Source organism: Erpetoichthys calabaricus, chromosome 15 (genome assembly GCF_900747795.2).
Source record: "Erpetoichthys calabaricus chromosome 15, fErpCal1.3, whole genome shotgun sequence".
Lineage (NCBI taxonomy): Eukaryota > Metazoa > Chordata > Cladistia > Polypteriformes > Polypteridae > Erpetoichthys > Erpetoichthys calabaricus.
In genome coordinates this window covers 75,861,538-75,881,964 of record NC_041408.2, presented here as the reverse complement: position 1 = coordinate 75,881,964, position 20,427 = coordinate 75,861,538, and the positions used below count along the sequence as shown (strand labels likewise).

At 40.4% G+C, this 20,427-nt stretch overlaps 1 protein-coding gene across 2 annotated transcripts in view; it reads left to right on the top strand.

Annotated features, from left to right (window-relative positions):
- The first annotated feature begins 775 nt into the window (after positions 1-775).
- The window catches only part of mertka (c-mer proto-oncogene tyrosine kinase a), a 171,876-nt gene continuing 152,224 nt past the window's right edge, over positions 776-20,427 (top strand). For both annotated transcript variants that reach the window (XR_007933607.1, XM_028820523.2), the window contains exon 1: positions 776-1,038. Coding sequence is in view for 1 of the 2 variants with exons in the window: in XM_028820523.2 (XP_028676356.1) it covers positions 960-1,038 (79 nt within the window). In the remaining variant the exon portion in view is untranslated. The remainder of the gene's footprint in view (positions 1,039-20,427) is intronic.

Genomic DNA, 20,427 nt, shown 5'->3' with positions numbered 1-20,427 from the left:
AAGCATTAAACAGTAACTTTCCAGACCCGGAATGGATACAATAGGATTCGGGTGAAGAATGTGTCAGTTTGGAAGTGAAACTAGAAAAATGTCTATTTTTAGGAATGCAATGAAAACTAACAAGAGATGGTAGTATTCACAAATCTTTCACGTCCCGTCCCACTGACCATGGATGGGCGCCAGACCACCGTAAGAACAGGACAGTCTCCTCCATTGCTCTCTGGCACTCGCGACTACGGCCACGACTGAGCGGGTCTAAAAACCATTGGCCGGAGAGTTTGGAAGCTGCCATGTTTGCCCGTTACTTGCCGTATTACAGTCTCCGTCTCCAGGAAAGGTTTCGCTTTGAATTTGGTATACCTACTCCTCTCGTAGTCTGCCCGGTGAAATCAGATTTACATCGATCCAAACCTTTTAAAGCGCCGTCTTTATTGGTTGTGTTAAAACCTTCGTACCCCCTCGGGTGAAGTAAATTAACTATCCAAGATTAGCAGAATGTTTTCGAAAACCAGGTAACAAAACGCCTTCAGATTTAGAGCTTCAGTTTTTTGTATTAGTTATTATAAAATGTGCCCATCTACGGGGAAGTGATTTTATTCTGCAAGCTATATTTTCGTATGATTGACGCGTTACCGCAGGCGTATAGGATAATAAGAGGTCTGTTGGGGAAAAAAAAGAAAACTGCAAAAGAATCCGAAGTCTCGGAATGCCGCATCCTGATTGGTCCTATAACATAGTGTGGCGTCATCGCCTACTCCGCTTGCTTGCAAGAAAAAAACACACACACACAAACAAAAAAGCAACGAGAAGTAGTCGACAGACTGCAGGGCACCAGCTTTCCTTACGCAGGACGTTTTGTAGTCGTCATCTGGTATATGACAGTCGCATGGTGTAAATAAGTGAAGCGTGTGGAAGTGAAGGAGCAGCTTCTGCGGGACACAGCGCATTCCTCTTCAAGCATGGAGAACTCGAGGGGCGCCCGTTTTCACATCGCATCATTCGTTCTTTTGTGTAGCGCCCGAAGTTTTCTTTCATTAGGTGAGACTAAGGATTTGTTAATTTATTGTTGATTAATGGCATGGCTGTTGGGAGGGACACGTTGACTGCTCAGTGCCATGAAAAGTGTTGCCAGACCTTATAAATAGGTCCTCGCTGATCAGAGATTAAGAAGTTGAGCGTGAATCGTTTCACAGAAGGCGTAGTTTACGTTGAACTTTAAATATTAAGCATGGTTTGATGTTACTCTGATCCATATTTCCTTGAATTTGAAAGTTGAAGATACCGTCTGCACATAAAAATGAAAGAAAAAGATTCGATCATCAAACTGAGTCCGATTCCTGACTAAACTTTATGCGTGGAGATTGAAAGTTTGCCCAGTGAGAGTGTGAAGTTTAATCGGATTTACACTTACATTTGGTGGATTAACATTTTAATGAAAACGTGTACTGAATGTGCACCCGTAATGTGCCTTGAGATGGACTGATACCCTGCTGATTGTTGCTGTTCAATGCTGACACAGCTGGCTCCATTTCTTGCGACCTCGTTATAGCAGAGCGGGTTCAGAAATGGGTGCCTGCCGATCGGAGGCGTTTTAAATTCGATTAAGATAGTGCGACTTTACACAATTTGTGTTAGCGGGAGAGCGTTGTACTCAACAATCCTGCTTAAGATGAAAAACTTTACAACGTGTGGCACGCACGTCGTTATTTAAAAAACCATATGTAAGAATTACAGCTTAGTCAAAATTAAATCGGCGACAGGAGAGCAAGCGGAAATCTCGCGGTTTAAAGTCCAACACCTTGGCTGCTGCGCCTCACCGTCTGACATTATCTGTGGTTAAATACTTGAGGAAAAATGTGCAGAATCATTCTGTTAACATTGAGTGGCTGTGGCTCCGCGGTCAGATTTACTGCCTCATCGCTGCGCTGCGGTTCACCAGGTGTAAATTGACGTAACAGAGACCGGGCGGTTCTCAACCAATTTGTACTGCGTCTTTGTCGAATTTGTACGTTATTTTCAGTGTTTGGGTGTGTTTTCGGCACTTTTTCGGTTTTCTTCCATCGTCCTAGAGATGGAAACCACATGGGTTGATGAACAGGTTATTGACATGGTCACTACGCTGCCAAAAGATGGCATCCCGGGACACTACGCTGGGAAAAGATGATTGAGAATAAGGGCGCCGTATACGAATGACAATTTGAATGTGTTTTATCTGAAGGACGAATAGCTACAATTTCATTCAGATATATTTTGTTTTTTGTGTTTATTTAAAAACGTGACTGTTCATTCTTAATTTTTACTTATGTCCAACACTGTGAACTTAGCCATGTTGACAAAAAAAAAAAGATTTTAAAACAGTAAAAATACGTGCTTTCGCAAATTCGACAAATCCAGTAGCCATTCACAGAAGCCCTGGAGTGAAAGTGGGGAACAAACCTGGACCAGGACATCACAGGGTATACTTCCTTAACCTCACATGCAAGTGTCTGTGAAAGGAAAACGTGGAAACTCCATACAGTGAGTGTTGAATAAACATTAAGTAACTAGGGTGTTTGCTGCCCTAGGCGAAGTTGTAAATGGTGCCCGCCACCCCCATTGCTGTGAGGGGAATAATTAATGCCAGGCCTGTACAACTGAGACCAGGAGACAGGACTGGGGAGAGTGAAGCATTTAGGACCTCAGATTCACAATTTGAGAATGTTCAGTTATATGTTTACAAGACTGTCTCAGAAAAATATGCTCTTGAGGGCTGCCATTTCAGAGACTAATTAGGAATCGGACTGTATACGTAGTCTTTATTTATTGCTTTTAAACGTTTCTCTAAAGAAAATTAAGAAATAAGCACAAACTATTGCTAAAACTGTAGTTAAGTTCTATAGTTATCTTCTTAAACCACCAGCTAAACGTTTGCCTTTTGATGATGGTGACACTCTACAAAACATTACCGTAACATATACAGTACATGGCATTTAAATTAATAAAATAAATTAAAAACGTAGCATAATGGCTACATTCAGTGAAACTAAGAATATAATGATTATCTTTAAATAGGATTCTTTGCCCACAATTCCTATTTACCGTTTGCTCGTGTAATCAAATAATGCAAACTATACCGATCCAAAATAACGCACAACTGCTTTAGCGAGCCCAGAGCGAATCTCACAAATGGTTTTGAGTAACAAAGGACAATATTTGCTAAGTTTTAACACAAGTTTTAAAGTATGTCCATTTAGATAGATAGATAGATAGATAGATAGATACTTTATTAATCATTTGGAAGACGATCAGCTTTTAGCAATTCACTGTTGCCGCATTTATCGTTTAATATTATTTCGCCATGTCTGTCTCTTCTATGCTGCAGTTTGAGGGTTATTACTTAACTCAGCTGCAAGAGTCCTTACTCGAACCAGCAGCAGCGAGCACATCACACCCATCCTGCTCCGTCTTCACTGGCTCCCTGTGTCCTACAGAATTGAATATAAAATCCTACTAATAACCTACAAAGCTTTAAATAACCTCGCACCAAACTACATCAGTGACCTTCTCCATCACTATGTGCCTGCCCGCCCACTAAGGTCCTCTGATTCTGGTAATCTTGTTGTGCCCCTCACTAATCTACACTCTATGGGTGACAGGGCCTTCAGCTGTATAGCGCCCAGACTCTGGAATGACCTACCAAAAACAATCGGGTCAGCTGACTCCATGAATTCTTTTAAAAAACAACTCAAAACTCATCTGTTCAGGAAGGCTTTTAGCTCTACTTGACTTTATTACCTTTCTCTCAGTTTACTTCTCTGTCAAGATGCCAATGTAACCTGTATGTGTGTGTGTGAGACCATCAATTATGTTGTCTGTTTTTTTCAGAATTTACTGTCTTAATCTTCTTTATTATTTATCTGGTTTGTACAATGCTATATACTGTATATTCTGCCGTTCTTTATTATTTTCTGTAAGTGCCTTGAGCATGGGAAAGGCGCTATATGAATAAAATGTATTATTATTATTATTAGGCATCATCATCTTCATTGTTGTTGTTGTTATTCGTGTTCTTGTTGGACTGTGTAGGTTGTCAGACGTTATGACCGAACATCGCTAGTATGTGAAAGCAATATAAAACAATATAATCGGACATTCGCTTTGAGTCCGAGTGTTCGTAGGTCTGTATTGTTTAAAAAAATGTCGCGTTGGCCAGGGCAGTTTCTGGGCCACAGATTGTGCTGTGCAGACAGTGTAGGCTCTGCTGGGGCGCACAACATAAACATCTCTTTGTGTTCCGCTCCGCTCCGGACGAATTTTTCTAAAAAAATAAAGATGGGAATCGGTACACGGGGGCTGCCGTGATGCACACTCACCACAAGAGGGCGCCATAGGCGCTTGCCTGCAGTTGCCTACATTGTTTAAGGTAACTCAACCTGTGCGCGTATTGTTCTACACTCTTTACAAATACCGGTTCTTTAATGGCATTTTATGGTTCTTTACTGGGCTGTGTTGTTCCTTGTAGAATCGTCCCTTGACAAAGTACCATTTGATTATGAAAAGGTTTATTTGCATTTAAAGCTGCTTCTTTGGGCTTTGAAAAAGTTCAAAAACAACTCTTTAATGTATGGTAGGCAACCTAGTGGAGTACTGACAAATCAAGAAAATCTGAACATAGCCTGAACATAGTGTTATTGTACGCAGCAAGAGTCCTTTAAACATCATTTAAACAAACTCAGTTATCTATTTATGGAGACTGTTACTCATTGAAATAAAGAAAGGTTCTTAGTGGAACTTTCATGTGGAAGGTTCATTTGGGAATTAAAAATGGCTCCCCAGTGGCATCACTCTGAAGTTGTACTCTTGGCATTTTTATGTTTTAGAGTGTAGTCAACATCACAATTATTCTCAGTTCAAGAGATAAAGGCATTTTCATGCAATACTTGGATGCAGTTCTTGCAGTACTTTAAAATTCTCTGTAGGTTTGCCACGCAGAAGCAACTGGCCACGGAGTTAAACTAAATTTGCCACTTAAACGGCACTTCCCTTAACAGAATTAAACACAATTGAAATATGCCATCTTCCTAGTGGCTGGCCAGAGTTAAAATATTGCAACACTTTGGTCTTCTCTTCAGACTTTTTACCCGCTCGCCTTGTCAAAATTGTGGGGGTGGAGGGGGTCAAAGTGCAGATTTCTGTTTAGGCCATTTTCTTAATTTGTAACAAGCTACTGCTGCTAATGGAACCTACTTCTTTTGACTTACTTTTAATTGACTAATATTTTAAGATTCAAAACCAACCCTGAATTGTTCCTCTTTTAAAGTAAACAAGTGAAGATCTGACAAATATTGATCTGTTTTGGTCCACAAAACATTTTGGGGGTATTGTCAGAAAAGAGAAACAAAATGGGCTATTGACTCTTGAAGAAGTCATTTACAATTAAGGCAAAATTTGACTTTTATATTCGGAGTATCTGGTCACTAATAAAGAAAGTGTGTTAAATGAAAATCTGCAGCCACTGCAAGCCCACCAAGTTCTGAGCTGGATACCCCTGAGCTAAGATAACAAGAAAAGCTGGATGTGAAAGAAATGTCGATCTTTGGAAGTACAATCAGCCTCAATTTCAATCTCAACCTCAACCTTAATGATCGATTTTTAGTTTACCCCAAGTGTTTGTGATACAATTTGGAAAAACACAACGTAAAATTTTACAGCAAATAGCACAGCCTACAAAAAGTGAAAACAATTCAGGTATTAACTTTCAGCAAGTTTTTTTTTCACTTGAGATTTATCAGAGTGTAGTAGTGAAATTAAATTAGTTAAGAAATTGGTAGATCAGGGAAAATGACAAATGAGACAAACTTATATAAAGGTGAGTCACCTGCAGTGTAAGAAATCAGGATGGAATCGTTGAGTCTGCTGGAAAAGAGCTTGTGAGACACGGAAAAGTGATGATTTGGTTACGTTTGTGTTTAACAGGTCACCCTGCGCCCCTTGGTACTCAAGGCTTACATCAATATGCTCTTCTAATGTTCATATCTGATAGATCCATTACAAGTTGTTTACATTTACTGCTTTATATTCATAAGATGTGCATAAGTGGTGTGAAGTACAGCATGCCATGTATCAATTCTAGCACTCTTATTGCCAGAATAATTGTCCATCTGTTTTCAGTTGGGGCTGCAAGAAGAGAGATTAATACCATTTGTTTGTTTATTATGACTTATAAAGTGCTTTACCATTACAGACTAACATTTTAGAAACGCATACACTTAATTCTTCAGAGAGCGAGCTGGGGTGCTTTTAATGCTTTTCTTTTTGCTTGAAATTTGGTGTAAAAAATCTGAAATATTCATGATGGGGCTGTGCATAATTCTCTACAAGTTTATAAGCTTGACTGGAGTTTGTTGTATCTATCTATCTATCTATCTATCTATCTATCTATCTATCTATCTATCTATCTATCTATCTATCTATCTATCTATCTATCTATCTATCTATCTAGTTGTGCCTTTCTTATCTATCTAGTCGGTCAATGACTATAGATGGTTCCGGGTTCAAGAGGCTCCCTAGAAGCTACCAACCTGGACCATCTCATGCACCACACAGCTACTGTAACCACAAGGGGACACCAAACCTCAGACACAATAATTTCCCAATCACACTTTAAGTTCAGATAAAGGGTTTTTATTGAGCCCCAACACCTTTTCCACAAGAATATCATCAAATTAAAGCACCAAGCACAATTCCTCCTTCCTCCTCCAAGAGTGTAGCCCACTGCCCCTCTGACTCTGACTCAACTACATAAGTCAGCTGGCTCCTTTTTATGCCAGTCCCAGGAATGCTTCTGCTGTCACGCCATGTTTTCCAGGGAGCACTTCTGGGCCATAAGGAAAGTAGGGAGGTCCTTCCCTGACAGCACCCTGTCTTAATCCCCATGGACCCCGACAGGGCTGCTCTTCTAGACTCCATCCAACTCCACCCCTGCGGGTGTCCCAACTGGGTTCCCATACGAGGACCACTTCCACCTGGGATGGAGCCACTCCCGACTCTTGGCTTCTGCTGGACCCTCCAATAAGTTACACAGGTTGGGTACAAAGATATTTATTTCACCCACCTGCCAATCCGTCTGTGTCATCATGCTGGCCTCCTGTCCGGGTGCTGTCTTCTTCCCCATCTCATCTGGGATGCCCATTCTCCTTTTACACTACGCAAATGTCATATGCATGGAGAATAGAACATATTTCTGTCTATAAATGATTTTATTTCCAGTATAGTCCGATTTCTTACCTTACTGAGTACTGTTTCTAGTTGCTTTGTGTAGCGCAGCACAGCCAGTTATCATTTCAGTACTTGTGGCTGAAATCAGTCTGAAGACACGTGCACTGATCAGCATACATGGACCAGGGAGTAGATGGACTGATTTGTTTTCATGGTGAAATTATGTCATTTTTTGCATGTTGGTATTTTTCCACCAGTGCGGAAATAGCAGTCATACCAGGTCCAGGAAGGAAATCAAACTCTCATTTCCTAACATTTAGGTACAGCCCCACCTATAACTCCTTGCTTTTCAAAGGCACAAGGCGGATGTGACTAAGAGTTCCGTGAAATCCAGAATTTTTTGACATTGACAGAGAAGAGGAAGTCATTCTTGTATCTTATGCAGCTTACATATTTTGCTTACTTACCGATTTGAGCCGCATGGATTTTCTCTGCATGACTGGACATTTTTCTAAAGAAGTTTTGTTTCATTCTGAAATCGGGTTATGCACCGTTCCAGCTTATTGACATTCTGCTTCACAATAAAATGTTTCTTTTTGTAACTAAGCAAGCAAAAGAAAAGTAAATGAACCTCTACCTTTATAATATAGTAATTTAAGTTTAAATAGCACAATTCAAAAAATTATTTTTAATAATGCCTTTCTATTGTAAAGCAATCACCATTCCCAGGCACATTAGAAGTATAGATAAATAGTGAACTGTTGACGGTGTTGTATAATTTGGGTGCAGATAGGTTACAGCACTTGCTCAGGATCAAAGGCAGGACTTCATCACAAAACTGTGAGGTTTATACTCCATCACTTTATTCACTATGCAACGCTCCTTTGGCACAGTGGCCAGCACTGCCCTGGCGAGTAAATTGGGTTTGCATCCCAGCCCGGTCACTGTCTGTGTGGACTGTGAATGTTCTCTTCATTTCAAAATGTCACTTTTTTTCCTCCACCTTTTTTGTCACATGTTAAAGGTATTCCTGTTTGCAGATTTGCGTTTCTGCATTGGCTCCATGTGGGTGTATATGTGAATGTAGCCAGCAATTTGTGTAGTTAGTTTAATTGGAGACTCCCATTTTGGTGAAAGTGGAAGTGTATGTGAATATGCCCTCTTATAGACTGGCGCCCCCTCCAGAGATGGTTCCTGTATTACACCTGAAACCACTGAGCCGTAACACCTGCACTTCAGAAGACAGAAAAAGTCATCCACGAAGCTAAGCATATTCAGGCCCAGCCATTACTTGGATGGGAGACCATCTAGGAGAAGCTTTAGTTGCTGCTGGGAACGGTGTTGGTGAGGCCAACAGTGGTCATACCCTGTGGTCTGAATATGGATCCCAATGTCCCAGTGCACTGATGGGGGCACTGTGCTGTAAAAATGGTGCAGTCCTTCGGATGAGACATAAAACTGAGGTGTTGACTCTCAATGGTCATAAAAGATTCCTGGACATCCTTTGTAAAGAGTAGAGTTTATTCTGTTGTCCTTGCTAAATTACCCACCACGGCCCACTCATTTTGGTCTCAATTTGTCAGTCTCTTTGACTACTTCACCACTTAACAGCTCATGTGTGGTCAGCGTTTTGGCACAAAATGGCTAGCATCATATCATCCAGGTGGTTGCTACACTTTACTGGTGGTTGAAGTGGCTCCCCACTCACTATGAAAAGTGCATCGAGTGCATTCCAATTTGTGCTCAGCTGCATCCTGCCTGCTTTAATTCCCCTTGAGATGTTTCTAGTACTTGATTGGAGTCTACCTGCGTCAAACTGAGTTGACCGGACATCATTTAGAAAGATGCACACATGTACCTGTGTGTAGAAGGTCCCACAACTCACAATGCATGGCAGGACAGAAAGCAAGCCATAAAGTTCACGGAGCTCTCTGTAGACTACCATGAGCAAACTGTGGTGAGGGAAAGATCAGACCAAGGGGATGACACCATTAGTAAATCTCTGAGTGTTCGCAGGAGCACAGTGGCCTCAGTAATGGAGTGGAACCACCAGGACTCTTCCTGAAGTTGGTCTATCTATCTATCTATCTATCTATCTATCTATCTATCTATCTATCTATCTATCTATCTATCTATCTATCTATCTATCTATCTATCTATCTATCTATCTATCTATCTATCTATCTATCTATCTATCTATCTATCTATCTATGGTATACTGTTTGTAAAGGGCCACTATGAAACAAGTCCATGAAAATTAAATCAGAGAATTTGTATCATCTTGCGATGGCTGAAGTGTCTGGGTTGAAATTTCTGTCTTTGTAGAGTCTTCCTATTTCTGCATGGCTTTCTCCCCAAGTACTGTGGTTTTCCACCCATGTCTCAAAGATGTGCAGGTTTACTTGATTATCAGCTGTATATTGACCCTGAGTGAATATTGGTATAAGTTGGCAATGTGATGTTCTGTGCCCAGTCCAGGGTTTCTTCATGCTTTGTGTCCCCATGACCCTTAATTGAATTAGGTGGGTTTTACAATATTTTCTACCATCTATCGATGGTACACAGAGGTACAAGTTAGGCAATATGAAGAAAACAAAGCTACCCAAATTCTCCCAGTTGTCACATAATGCTGATCGTATAAAATAAATATAATCTGGTCAGCCAGAAACACCATTTTTGTGATCTAATTGCATTTCATGAGAGGCAATAACACATTTAATATGTTTAGTCTTCTCTTAATTTCCACTAAAAGATAGTTTATCTTAACTTGCTTTTTTGCAGACCAACTTAAAAAATCATCAGAAACTTAGTATTTCTCTGAATAGTCTGACCAGAAATTCACGTGAACGCACTGAAGCAAGATGGTGAAATGTCACAAGTTGGAGCTCCAAAAACTCCCAACAGCACATGAACTCACATTTGCCATTTTAAGTGTGTTACCCAGAGCACTGTGCGATTCAGCCTAATTAGTGAGTCAATGCAATCTGGAGAAAGTGGGACAAGAAGAAGCTGTGTCTTGTGCCGTGTTTGCTTGGCAGCGGCAGAAAGGGCAAGCTAGAAGTAAAACCTGTACTTTTATTGATTCAAGAGAAGTACATTTCTGTTATTTAATCAATTTGAGCAAAGAAGTGTTAACAAGTATTTCGACTGAGAAGAGGCACACCATTATGCACAATTAATCAGCAGTAAATGTGTTATGTGTTAAAGTCTCATTTTGTAAAGTATATACAAATAGATTATATCAAAATTTAACTTAAACCATCAGAATATTTAATTATACTGTGATATTGAGTTGTGCAGTCCTAATGTAATGTGAAAATATGTGTATAGAATTTGAACTGAAAGGAGCATTGGCATATGAAGCCTTTTACAAATAATAAAGCCACATGGTCACAAAAATGCATGGGGAGAATTTTGCTCCTGAGATGAGTGAAAACGAAGAAGCCATTGTTCAGCATTTAAGATGGAAATAGTGCTACGTGTAGCTTAAAATATCACAAAGAAATGACTGGTACTTCAAAGAGTAGCTTGACTACAAGATGGGAACAATCAAAGAAGCTGTCAATTGAGCTGCAGTTTTAAAAATATATGGAGAGAGAGAAGACAAGTGGAAGAAGAGTTTTTTTCTGAGAATTTTGGTCAAAAGGAAAGTAAGATGCAGGTGACTAGCAAAATTATCAAAAGATGAGCTTGGAAGAGCCATTTGTTAGTAAGGTTATGTTAAATTGGTAGAAGTATTTTCTTAGTTATGTTAAAATTTTTGCCTATATATTGGTGCATAGTCAATGGAAGGTTCTATTATAACAAATTGTAAATGGCATGTTCTAATAATTTCTTGTCATTCCGACTACAGAATAGTTCAGTCTGTGATCTGCCTTGTAGTTAGTAAGGCATGGAGGGCGAACAGTTTCAAACCGTAGGTACGTACAGAATGTACTAAGTATTGTCACGAGGGTCTGCTGGAGCCAATCCCAGCCAACACAGGGCGCAAGGCAGGAATAAATCCATGGGCAGGGTGCCAGCCCACGGCAGGGCACAGAAACACACACACCCACACACCAAGCACACACTAGGGACAATTTAGGATTGCCAATGCACCTAACCTGCATGTCTTTGGACTGTGGGAGGAAACCGAAGCACCCGGAGGAAACCTGCGCAGACACGGGGAACATGCATACTCCACGCAGGGAGGACCTGGGACGCATACCCAGGTCTCCTTACTGCGAGGCAGCAGCGCTACCCACTGCGCCACCGTGCCACCCTGAAGCCTATTGTAATTAGATGAAATAAGACAAAAGAAGATTTGGGGATCCAACCCATATACTTGAAACATTTCAAAAAGGGAATAACAGCAATCAAGGTAGTCTGCATAGACTGAGTCCCACACAAGACTGAGAAAACAGAGAAGTTAAGACAGTTATATAGAAGAAAGGCAGGAAGAGGTGGGTCGGATAGGCTGCACTTGGAAGTGACGTTAGGCATGGGGTTGGAAGTGGGGCCTTTAGAGGAACCAGAAGTGGTGTTAGGTTGATTTGTTTTCTTTCGATCTGTGGAAGAAGGAGAAAAGCCATTAGTGTGCATGCCAACCCTTGATCCAGTGTGACACATTTATTCAAGCCCATTCACTGCCTCTGATACGCATGTGTGTGACACTATGTAAGTTTGCCATATAAAAGTAACAACCTTTAACTAAATAAAGCTAAGCTTTAAGCTAAGATTGTAATGAAACAGAGAAAAAAATTGTTTTCCCTTTTTGTCTTTTATTCTGCTTGTGTAATAACTTAAATCTGAATTTTTGTGATTTATTCCTTTTTGCTTTGCACCTTCCCCCATCATAACCTATCGTCAGTGGGGGACAAGAGAAATCTTTAGATTTGTCAAAAATTTCGATCTCTGGTTTTCAACGGTTCTCGATGTTTGAGGGTCCCCGATACTGAAAAAATAGATTATCTCGATGATGTGCATGTGTCACAGTTTCTTGAGAACGGTGTAGAACTAAAACGGCTGAAAAATACAAAACTCGAAAATTAAGCCTGATATGAGATGACAGTGCGCTGATTAGTTTTTGTGCAAAAGTAAAGAGCCACTCTTGAGGAGCCCTCAAATACCGTACTTCTGCAATTAATTATGAATTCTTCTTGTCGATTGCTATTTTAATTACGTATTTTATGATCAGAAAGATCAGCATCAGAGTGGTAAATAATTATTGAAATGTTATAGAAAAGTCAAGCAAAATGACACCTTTTATTGGATAACTAAAAAGATTACAATTTACAAACATTTGAGGCTACCAAGGGGCCTGAGTTGCCTCGAAAACATGCATATTGTAATCTTTCAAGTTAGCCAATAAAAGGTGTCATTTGCTTGACTTATCATTACATCCGTAAAGGCTAACATGGTACAACACCCTAGTGCTACTGAAATGGGTACTGACGCTCACGTCTGAATTTTTATATTTTCACTAAACCTTTTTAAAACAAACTTTAGTAGAGTGAGAAATGAATTTTGTTATGAGTTTGACTCATTGTGGATCCTACCTTGCCAATTCAGTAGCTGCTCGACTTTGGAAACCTAGAAAAGACGTAGCTACAGAGTTTATTAAACATACTTTGAATTAATAAATACATGTGATACTGCTTAGTTATGCATATCTCTGAAGAAATAAAGACATACTGTACTTTCGTAATAATTTTCAGATGATCCGTATGAAACATTTGTCACGTTATTGAATGTGCCTCAGGAAGCTTTTTCTTGCATTCGATGTTCCTGAGGTTGCTCATGTTTCTCCAGATAGTTTAATGCGTCTCCATGTTATGCCTTGCGTTATGCAGGCCATGATTATGAATTTGACCTGTTTGTCAGGGCAACACCTTGAAATGCCCAGAAGTCAATTTAAATGAGCCAACTCCATTCCCAGTAAATTGTTCTGACCTTGCATGGTGCAGTTTATTTGGCAGTGTGGCCGGCCACACTCCAGCACTTAACAGAGCAGCTTTACTGAATTTGTGCTCATCACTGCATGCAATCCGAGCCCAGCTAGTAATGGCACTTCTGTGCACAGAGCATTTTACAGGCTTGCTTGCCTATTTATGTTGGGTAGACGACATTAAAAAGCAGCTGTAAAGTTTAATGAAGTGTATTCATTCATTATTTCTCCTTTATTTGATTTGGCCGTAGCAGAGCCCATGCCAGTAGAATGAGATGCAAGCATTTCAACTTTACATTTTGTAGCTTTTAGACACGTGCCTTTCACCACTGCCCAAACATTTTAGTTTTTTTTTCCTATAATTTCTTTGCTTCTACTATTTTCTGTCTTTAGGCACAAAATGTTAGGCTACATTTATATTGCCAGATCAGATTACTTTGGTATAGCTGACATAACAGAATATTTTCCCTTGCTGTGTTTCCCAGAAAGTTTGCAGCCCAATATTTTGTTATTGCTAGTAATGTATTATAGAGATACAGTATATGAACATATTCAAATGATACTATGACCTACACTCCTCATTTTGCTAAGTAGCTTCAGTCTGTTTCACCAGCGGGTAACAGGATTCTTATATGACCCCATCTTGAAGCAACACTGGAATGACAGCAGTGTTTGAACAGCTTGGGCAAAGTGTGAGAGTGAACTCTACTTGGTTCTCCTCCAAATCTGCAATTTATTAACGACACTTTTGCTGTATACATGTTTTAGCCATATGTGAATAACCATCACTGATCCTTTCTCTAATTCAAGAAATTCGAAAATAAAATGGCCATCACTTCATGACACCATTTTGAGGGACAACTGCATGCCTCCTAAGAAATGCATTGTTCTGCAGCAGTGCAGGTAGAAAGAAGGACACTTCATTTTACCAGAATATACATTGCAGACATTTCTAGTTAATTTTAACTGAACTATAAAAGCATTACAAACCTTTCTGGCAGCCTTTATATAATAAGTGATCCTTAAATCAAAGTTATCACGGAGATTCATCTGCCAGCCTTAATTTAAGGGTAAGTCCAGTCCTCGGAATGCCAGCCCTACCTGATCTTGCCCTTAAAGAGACTGTCTGCAATCAGCTTCCCTTGTTAGTAGCCATTTGCTGCTCCCTGTTGACCAGGAGGTCTTGTGACCCCTTATCAGTTCTCCTTGGTATCATGCTCTCTATTTGTAGCTCAGTCATCCCTTAGTTTTCCAGCTTTCTAGCATCCTGGGGACACCGAATGTGTTTCTCCCCAGGCTGTAACTCTCCTCCTTCTGTATTGGTGCCCCTGCTTTTGTTCTTCCAGGATATTCAGCACACATTTAGGGTCATACAAACACCTAGTGGCCATGGTCTCCTAACACTGGAATTTTAAGGACCTCTTCTACTGTTGGTCTTTTAGGGATCGTCCCATAGACTTACTATACCAGCTTAGGGAATACAACTTTCAGGGTGATGATATGTAACTTGCACAGCAGTCTTCTTACAGAGTTTGTGAAAGCTACTGAAACTGAAGCAGGCTTTTGTGATGGGTGTCGCACAATGTAGAAACCGGTCCTTGGCTGTTTCAGCATTTCATGTGTCAAAGATGTGATTTGTGAGCCAAATAGGCTATATGCACACTCTCTTCTGCTTTCCGCGTCAGCCAGCTTCTTCTCTTCCGGCGCTGAAATCAAAACGGATTAGCTATGATGTTTTTCACCCGGTTGCTTCAAGACATTCCAGACTTACGGTAAACGATGTAAGTCGCCTTATTCAAACATTGTGCCAAACGTCTGGAGCTACAAAGGAGAAGGGCTTCAAACTATATGTTTCAAGCTACATCCACAATTATGAAGGTAAGATCTGGATGTATTAAAAACTTGTGTCTACTATGAACTTACATGGGGCAAATATGTGATTACATTAGTCTTCTTCTTTAAAAAAACAGAATTTCAATAATTAGTCATTAAACTTTTTTCTGGGACAGGTGAATATTTATGTAAGCTTATTACATAATAGCATGAGTCTGTTGGACATCTCACCTTGTAAAAAAAGTGAATGTCTCTGTCTAAGCCAGCAAAACAGTGAATGCCAAACTGCTGCTTCATTGTTAGGGTCTCAATTTGTCTCCTCAGCTGGAGGATCTCCTATCTGAGAGACATGTTCTCACCAAGTGCTGGGTCGACAACTGCTGCTTCCGAATCCGAAGCGTCCTCAAGGATTTTATCCTCCTCCTCCACTCCTGATGCGTCATCCTTCGTCAGTCACATTCTCCTCTCCCAAACCCTCGGTATTGAAAGTGGAACAGAGAAATTGTTCCACTCAAACAAACCAAGAACCACTCCCTTCTTCAACAGTCGCCACCCTGGCTCAGACCATGGCTCACAAAAAGTCTTTTTTGTAAAATGCTGGCTACAAACTTGGGTATGGGGACTAACTCTAAAGCTTTCTCTCCAGATAGCAACAATCTGTTTAGATTGAGTTTCCGTATCAGAGGGAAATGTATGATGACTAAGTACCTTGTTGTACTTACTGGAAGCTGAACATATACATCCACAACAATGTTCAACTGTAGAGCTATCTGTACGCTGAAACTTAACTTCTTTTTCTCTGACATTCTCGCAACTAAACAAAAATCACATCTGCAGTATGGACAATGGAAGTGATTGAGCTGGCCGAGGTTTCACTGGAAGTATGTCAACACTACCCTGTGCATATAGCCTATTGTTTAGCATACATGGAGCTGATATAGGGACAGTTCTTTCAGGCAGGGATTTTGGTTGATTCAAGCTGGCCTGACCCATCACTTTCAGGCAGTGGCCATGAGTGTTTAGTGCAGATGCACCGTGCACAGAAGGAGAAAAGGGTACTATATTGAATCTTGTGTTATACTGTATTGAGTCTTAGAAGAGCACAGTCCATGAATAACATAGCTCAGATGGTAGCTATCCACACCTGGCAAATTTCATGAAAGTTCATGGAATATGCAAAATGTTTGGGTATTAACGGTGAGGAACCATCTAGAAGCTACCATCTAGAGTGCCACCTGCACTCTGCTGAAATACACACACAATCTTCAGCATTCCCCACTAAAGAACTGGATGATGATTGTGCTGTTCCAATGGCTTCCCTTCAGCCTGGATATGTATGTATAAATGATTATACTATACTAGCTGTGTAAGCCATGCTGTAAAAAGCCCGGTCTCCTAGAAACTATTGAAATCGTCAGGAAAAAAAAAATTGAAATATAGAGATGTCAGGTAATTGAAAGGAACAACTCTGGGCATCTCTCTCCTAGGAGATTTCGTTTTGCAGACGTGCTCACATCGCTTGTGCATTAGTGGCTAAGGGACTTTGTCTTTCTTCTGAGGTTTCGTTTTGCTGATGTGCTCGCCTCGCTTGTGTATTAGCGGCGGGAAGGAAAGTAAAAGGGATACCATTTTGCCGATGTGCTTACCTCACTTGTGTATTAGCGGCTAAGCAAGTGTCTGTTTCTTCTGAGGTTTTGTTTTATTGATGTGCTCGCCCCACTTGTGTTATTAGCGGTAAGCGAGTTTCTATTTCCTCGGAGGTGGAACCCTTACCCCAACTCCACCTCTCACTTCCGGGCAGACACACACACTTCCACGCGTAGACGTTTATATATAAGATTGTATATCAGAAGTGAAAGCTGCATTTTAAATCAAGTTAAATATATATATCTCTTTTTATACCATATTTCTCTCACCTGATTATTTCCACAATGGTTACTGAAGGCGTATATATCCAGGTTCAAGTATGCCCTGCATTTCTATAAAGAACATAATCCCCGGGAGCAAGCACCCCTCTTGGAGTCAGGCAGATTACATATAAAAATGGTAGCAGTGGTTAATTTCTAACCTGTAGACTAAATGGCTGTAAAAATCACCCCCTGCTTCTTGGTATTCTACAAAGAGGCCAGACAATACACCTATAAATTTCACTGTCTCCCTTTTATGTCTAATTAGAGATTTTTTGATGTCTTCCAATTTGTTAATTTTTGAAGGTCATTTTCATGCATTAGATAAAGCTTCTGAAAATACAGAGCTTGAAAGGGCAATTACATAAAAACGTACGGAAGAATCATGCCAAACAGGATACATCTGCCTGCAGCTTCACTCCTCAGAAAACTTCACCTTCTTTCATGTATTCTCTGTTTTATGTTTCACTTTTAACTTCTTTGGCACTCTTTAAAACAGTGCGAAGATTTATTTGCTGTTTAGTTTCAGACCTGATTTAAAAAAAAATTGAAGAGTTAATAATTAATATAAAGTCCATCCATCTACTTCTTTAACTTGCATTTTTCAGCTGTGGGATGCCAGAGGCTGTCCCAGGAAGTAAAGGTGTAGTAGGTAGGATGCCAGTCTGTTGTATGACACCCATCTCAATCACCCCAGCCTACTCATAATATCACAACAGATGTTCACCTTTATTTCAGCACTCCATCCAGAGAAACATGAGCTCTACATGAGTATGGAGGGCTTGGCCAGTCATGGGAAGACGAACCTGGCTGGAGACATCATTAAGTATTAACGTTTACCCCCCCTGGTGGAATTAAAGAGTCCACAGACAGATTGAGGAGATCGTTCCTCCCCCAAACTATGCGACTCTTTAATTCCACCAGGGGGGGTAAACGTTAATATTTAACATTATACATAGTTATTGTCTGTTTTTTTTTTTTTTTTTTTTTTCACCTGTATTATTATCATTCTTTAATTTAATATTATTTATTGTATCAGTATGCTGCTGCTGAAGAATGTGAATTTCCCATCGGGATTAATAAAGTATCTATCTATCTATCTATCTATCTATCTAAGGGATAACTGAGATATACATTTTATTACTAAAGAACAAAGGAAGGAACTGAGTAAAGCAAAGGACGGTAAAATGGTGCAAGAAAATAGTCAAAAACAGGAAAAAGGTCATAACCTCAATCAAGTAAAAATTAACTAGAAAAGAATTGTAGTACCTGAGGTCAGAAACACAATGATTCAAAATATGTCAAGAACACGAAGAGCACAGTAACAGAGAGCTGAGGTAATGCAGAAACCTGTTTAAATCCACAGCTAAATGAGCATGAATAGCTGCAAGGTAATTATTGTTTAAAACGGAAGGCTTTGGTAGCAAAGGGCACGTGGTGGGTAATGCCAAAGGTGTGGTGATGGGTGCGTCTGAAGGCGAGGTGCAATACCTAATAGCAAGTGTTTCAACAACAAGAGCATGGCAAGAACATCCAGAGTCAGCACCACCAAAGCAAATCACCCACTGTGCCAGATATTCTAACCAAAGGAAAGATGTAGCAATGAGAAGAGATTTAGATAGATACTGTAGCATGGTAGGCCAGTATTGAAAAAGTACCAAAAAAAAAACAATTTTTATAATGGTCCATACCAGCATTTTGTTAATTTGAGAAGTATTGTCCTGTCTGTCGGTCGGTCGGTCGTCATGGTCAGAGCTTTGGAGCCCCCAATAAACTTTTGGCACCAGTATGCTCACCACACATTAGCTGTTAGGTGGTGAAGGGGTGAGAGAGAAAGAGACAATAAGAGACAGGAGATGATTAGGTCAAGGTGGGCAATTTAGCAAGGACATTGGGATACTCTTTATGTAGGATACCCAGAGATCTTTTATGAGCACAGACAGTCAGGACCCTGATTTTATGTCTCATCTGAAGGACAGCAGCATTTTTACAGCACAGTGTTCCCGTCACTGCACCGGGACAATGGGATCCACATTCAGACCACAGGATAAGCGCCCCCTGCTGGCCTCACCAACACCTCTTCCAGCAGCAACCTAAGCTTTTCCCTTATGGTCTTCCATCCAAGTACTGGCCGGGCCCGAAGATGCTTAGCTGCAGATTGATGACCTGTTCTGAACTGCATGGTTTACACCTCAGAAGTTCACATCATACATTTGGTAATCCATACTTAAATCAATGTTTAGTTTAATATAGAAGCACTGCACTAAATTGGTAGAATCTAATCTACACTCCATGGGTGACGGGGCCTTCAGCTGTATAGCGCCCAGACTCTGGAATGACCTACCAAAATTAATCAGGTCAGCTGACTCCATGAATTCTTTTAAAAAACAACTCAAAACTCATCTGTTCAGGAAGGTTTTTAGCTCTATTTGACTTTATTACCCTTCTCTCAGTTTACTTCTCTGTCAAGATGCTCATGTAACCTGTGTGTGTGTGCGAGACCATCAATTATGTTGTCTGTTTCTTTTTTTTCACTGTCTTAATCTTCTTTATTTATTTATCTGGTTTGTACAATGCTATATACTGTATACGCTGCTGTTCTTTATTATATTCTGTAAGTGCCTTGAGCATGGGAAAGGCGCTATATAAATAAAATGTAGTATTATTATTATTATTTTTAGAAAACATGGTAAGGTTTAATTGGATGCACTGCAAGGACGTCTGCAGGTGTGACCTCAAGACTATTGACACCAACACTAGCACATTGCAGTCGGTCGCCTCAGACAGAGTGCCTGGATGCAGGAGGTGATGAAGGGTCTCTTGAGGTATGAAACCTATGAAGGTATGAAGTGATGGTTAAAGCTAACAATAAGAGAGCATGCTAGAAGTTCCATGCTGAAGATGTTAAAGCGTTTTACTGTACATGGTGTGGCAAAGACTGCCACTCTCGTATTGGACTACACAGCCATAGCGGATGCTACTATACTAGTCCACCAGTGGTGCGAATACGTGATTCCTCAGGTTTGAAGGCTACCTATTGCTATTCTAAGATTCAGTCACAAATGCATCCCTACCCACTGAGGCTAGTCCAATTCTTAGTCACTCCTTAATTTAAGGGCCAGGATACAGTATACTTGATGCTCAGAATGCTCACATGAATGCATCGTAGTTGCTATGCTTTTCTGGCGCTGCGTTGTCAGAAATGAACACGACTCATGTGCGAGTTGAAGTATCAGCAAAAATTTGGGTGACGTTTGTGTTCAGGTTTTGGTACCTGACATCAACGTCGTTGTTTACTGTCAACATCTCCATAGTGCAAACATGCCTGTCAGAACAGCTTGCATCAAATCGCCAGCTCTTTGAAGTGGATGTGGAAATGTGCACAACGAAATGGAAGCAAATTTGAGTCAGAAACGTCCGTGCAAAGCGGAAAATGTCCAATTAACGAAGTGGGGATTCAGCCATTGCAAGATAACACTGTGACGGCAAGCTCATTGCAGCTCCAACAGGATCAATATGAGTGCTTAAATGATCGATGAATGGTTTGAGACGGTAAAGCAAGTC